Raw genomic sequence first — 3,376 nt, 5'->3', positions numbered from 1 at the left:
GGTTCAGCTCAGCCCGCAACGCCTAGAAAGGCACACACCAACACAAGAGCTACTTTCTACCACAGGAAGGTCACCAACCCGCCATTCTTCTTGGTCTTCAGCACCATGTCGTTGTTGCACTGCGGACACTTCCGAACAGAAACAGGCATTGCTGGGTAGACCTCCTCTTGCTCTGCAATTTCTGTGGCTTCTCCAAAGTACTGTGCCAGGGCCTGGTCCAACCTAGAAAGAAACAGGCCGAGCATCCCATGTGTCTCCTCTGCAGTGAGGCTGTCCTCCACACAGCCCCTCTGAGCTTCTCCACGCTTCTGGAACAGGCTTGGTGTCAAAGAGGACAGTGCGTGTTGCCAGCTCTCCATTTAACTATAAGGGTTTACACCAAGATGAGCAGTTAGCTGCCACCAGCCCATGACAGTGTGCCAGGCTGCGAGTCATCCCTTCCCATGCAAATGCCCGTACACACTGGGCAGAGCTCCAGGGATGCAGCGTGACAGGACCCCACTCCAGGCTGCGCCCTGGAGGAGAAGCCAGCACCTCCCTGAACAGCAGAGCGAAGAGAAGATGGCAAAGAGAGGACTCACTTGTTGGCTCTGGCCACAGCTTCGATGAAGACTTGCTTGTACTTTTGGACCTGCTGCTGCAACACCACGGATTTGTCTTTTTTCCCCTCGCAGATCAGTTTCAGATCAGCCTCCAGCTCAGCTCGAAGGTCAGGCTTGGACATCTCGTAGCCCATGGAGTCGTAGCCTGAGGTACAGACCTCACAGTAAGCAAAGGGAAGGAGCAAGTAGGGAACCTGCCACCTTCCTCATGGGCACTGCCCTTACCTTCCACCAGCCCCATGCCCAGGTGGCCGGGGAGGAACCGCTGATCCGCTGTGAGGCCCACGTACATCCGCGTCTTTATGGTCTCAATGTGCTCGGCATGAGTGGCGTCAGTCCCTGAAAGCAGCCAGGTTGTTAAGTCAAATCAGGTGCCAAGAAGCACTTTCCCCTGGGCCTGGTGCAAGGTGCTAAAGGGACAAGGAGGCAACTTCTGGGCAGGGGCAGCACTGCCCTTGTGTCCCACTGGCACTTAGGCCAACAAGGTGCTGGCAGGCACACCCCGGGCCCTCCACTGCACATCTCCCAAGGTACTGGAGACGCGCTGCAGGCTCCTCAGGACCTCGGGACTTTGCCTGCAGGTCTCTCCTGTCCCTTTGTTCTGCATATTTAAGTAATTTTTTGTCTGAAGCAACATCTAGAGAATTTCCTACTCTGAGGGTGGGACAGAACTGGTGTCAGAGAGGTTGAGATGAAGCTCATGAACAAAGCTGTCCCAAAAGCACAAGACCGCGCTGCCCATACTGACCAATGCCATGTTTCTCCATGAGAGCAATGAGATCTGCTTCCGTGAGGAGCAATGGAGGGCTGGTTTCCCCATCCACCATCTCCACTGTAGTGGGCTGAAAGCGAGACCCTTTCTGATACAGTGGGATAACCTGAAGGGAAGGAGAATGCATTTGAAACTGCCTTCTGGTCCATTCACTGCAGAGAAAATGTCACGCTAACAGCAGGCTGGCGCAGGAAGAGAGCAGCACCCTGTTCTGGAGGAGATCCAGCCTCAGGGTCCTCAGGATTAGCCAGTGACGAGTCACCACATCAGAGAGACCATGGAGCAGCAACTGCAGCTCCTCTTGGTGAGTAAAGTTAACCCCCAGCCCTGTGTGGTCTCTGCTGCGGTGTCGGAAGGGGCAGAATCTCTCCAAAGCTGGCACGATAAAGCAGAGATGGCTCTGAGAGCAGCAGCCAGTGGGGCAGAGGTTGCCAAAGGACGGTCTGTAGAGGGGTCTGGCCTTGGCAACACAGCGCAGTTTTAAACCCCAAGTCCTTCAGCCTCTCCTATCTTTGTTTCTCACGGGTATTACCTTATCGCTCCACTTCTCATAAGGGTAGACCTCCAGATAGTTCCGGGCCAGGATCATTAGCCCTTGAGCAATGAATCGCTCGTTAGCGATGTCGATCTCCACGGTTGTCTCCTGTCCCTTGGCATCTTGCGAGCAACAGGCCAAGAAGTGGCGCACGATGAACTCGTACAGCCTCTGCTCATTGCCCTAAAGTCAAACAGCAAAAAACCGTCAGCGTCCTCCTGCGTTCACGAGATGTCAAGAAATACCAGTGAGATCTCAGGTGAGCTCAACACCATATTTTAAGACTTTTATTTATCAAGCAGTACAACTCCCCCCTTTCCTCTGCCTGTGCTACACTCACCTGCAGGTTCGCAGCGTATTTTGTGGGGTGAATGGGAGGGTGAGCCTGATCGGATTTGGTTCCGCTCCGAGGGGTCGGCCCACCCTGATCCAAAATCCTCTGTGCGAACGCTCCCCAGTTTGGGTCCTGCGTTTGCTGCTGTACCAAGGTGGAGAGGTTCAGCTCCTTGGGGAAAACATTGGTCTCTGTTCGCGGGTAGCTAATGAACCTTAGAAGAATGACAGAAGAGCCCTTTAAGAGGTGCTCCAAGATTCTTCCTTTCTGGACTACAAAGACCGTTTACTTTGGAAAGAATTAAGCTTCCGAGCCCAGTCTCGTTTTCTTACCCTTGAGTGTAGAGTTTTTCCGCTATTCTCATGGTTTCCTTCGCGTTTATTTTCAGTTTGCGGGAAGCCAACTTCTCAAGTTCCTGTGTTGGGAAGGGCCAGAAAAAAAAAAGAAGTATTTGTGAGTGAGGAGTAAAACATCTGTTCAGAGCTTCTCTCAGATCAGTCCTTCGAGCACAGTGCAAACGTACCACCGTGTCCAGGGGCAGGGGCCTCCATTTGCTCTTTGGTTTGCTCACAACCTCAACCACAGTTGCTACTGGATCCTAAAGGCAGAGTAAGAAAAATCCCTTTCAAGACCTCACACGGACTGTTCTTTAAAGGTCTGGAGTGAGAGGGACGCAGGAAATACTTGGCTGCTACTGGATTACACAACTAGTTACCAGCCTTCCTACCTCCATACACATCTGGTAGAGGACCAGGCACGCTGTGTGGTTAAAGAGCCGGTTCCTCTTCCAGTTGAAGACCACGCTGGCGTCTTCGCGGTCGTGTGTCACTGCATTAACAACAGAGCTGAGTGATACAGGAGCAACTCGAGGGAAATGCAGAGAGGACGTGGGGCCACGCTGCTGGGAAACCTTTGGGTGCTGTGTAGTGGTCGTGGCAAAGGAGGGGAAAGCACCTCTGCAGCGTTGTTTGCTTGCTGCCCTCCTGTCCTCCCTTTCTGTAGACACCAAGCCCTTCCCGATGGAGCCCGGACTCGCTTTCCCCTGGCGTACCTTTTATTTTATAGAAGGCTTCTGGGATGAAGGCCTGGATGGCTTTGAAGCGTTCCACCACAAACCCCAGTGTGGGGAACTG

General features: G+C 53.2%; 1 protein-coding gene across 1 annotated transcript in view; it reads right to left on the bottom strand.

The window, feature by feature from the left end:
- Window positions 1–3,376, bottom strand: part of TOP3A (topoisomerase (DNA) III alpha) — a gene marked incomplete at its 5' end in the record, with an annotated part of 8,896 nt that overhangs the window by 2,573 nt on the left and 2,947 nt on the right. The window contains 10 exons of the mRNA XM_010139917.1: window positions 79–222; window positions 582–747; window positions 828–941; window positions 1,351–1,480; window positions 1,907–2,092; window positions 2,250–2,457; window positions 2,576–2,658; window positions 2,767–2,841; window positions 2,971–3,071; window positions 3,295–3,376. Of these exons, the coding sequence (XP_010138219.1) occupies window positions 79–222; window positions 582–747; window positions 828–941; window positions 1,351–1,480; window positions 1,907–2,092; window positions 2,250–2,457; window positions 2,576–2,658; window positions 2,767–2,841; window positions 2,971–3,071; window positions 3,295–3,376 (1,289 nt within the window). The remainder of the gene's footprint in view (window positions 1–78; window positions 223–581; window positions 748–827; window positions 942–1,350; window positions 1,481–1,906; window positions 2,093–2,249; window positions 2,458–2,575; window positions 2,659–2,766; window positions 2,842–2,970; window positions 3,072–3,294) is intronic.

Source organism: Buceros rhinoceros, unplaced genomic scaffold (genome assembly GCF_000710305.1).
Source record: "Buceros rhinoceros silvestris isolate BGI_N320 unplaced genomic scaffold, ASM71030v1 scaffold29047, whole genome shotgun sequence".
Lineage (NCBI taxonomy): Eukaryota > Metazoa > Chordata > Aves > Bucerotiformes > Bucerotidae > Buceros > Buceros rhinoceros.
This window is presented reverse-complemented; position numbering and strand designations above follow the sequence as displayed.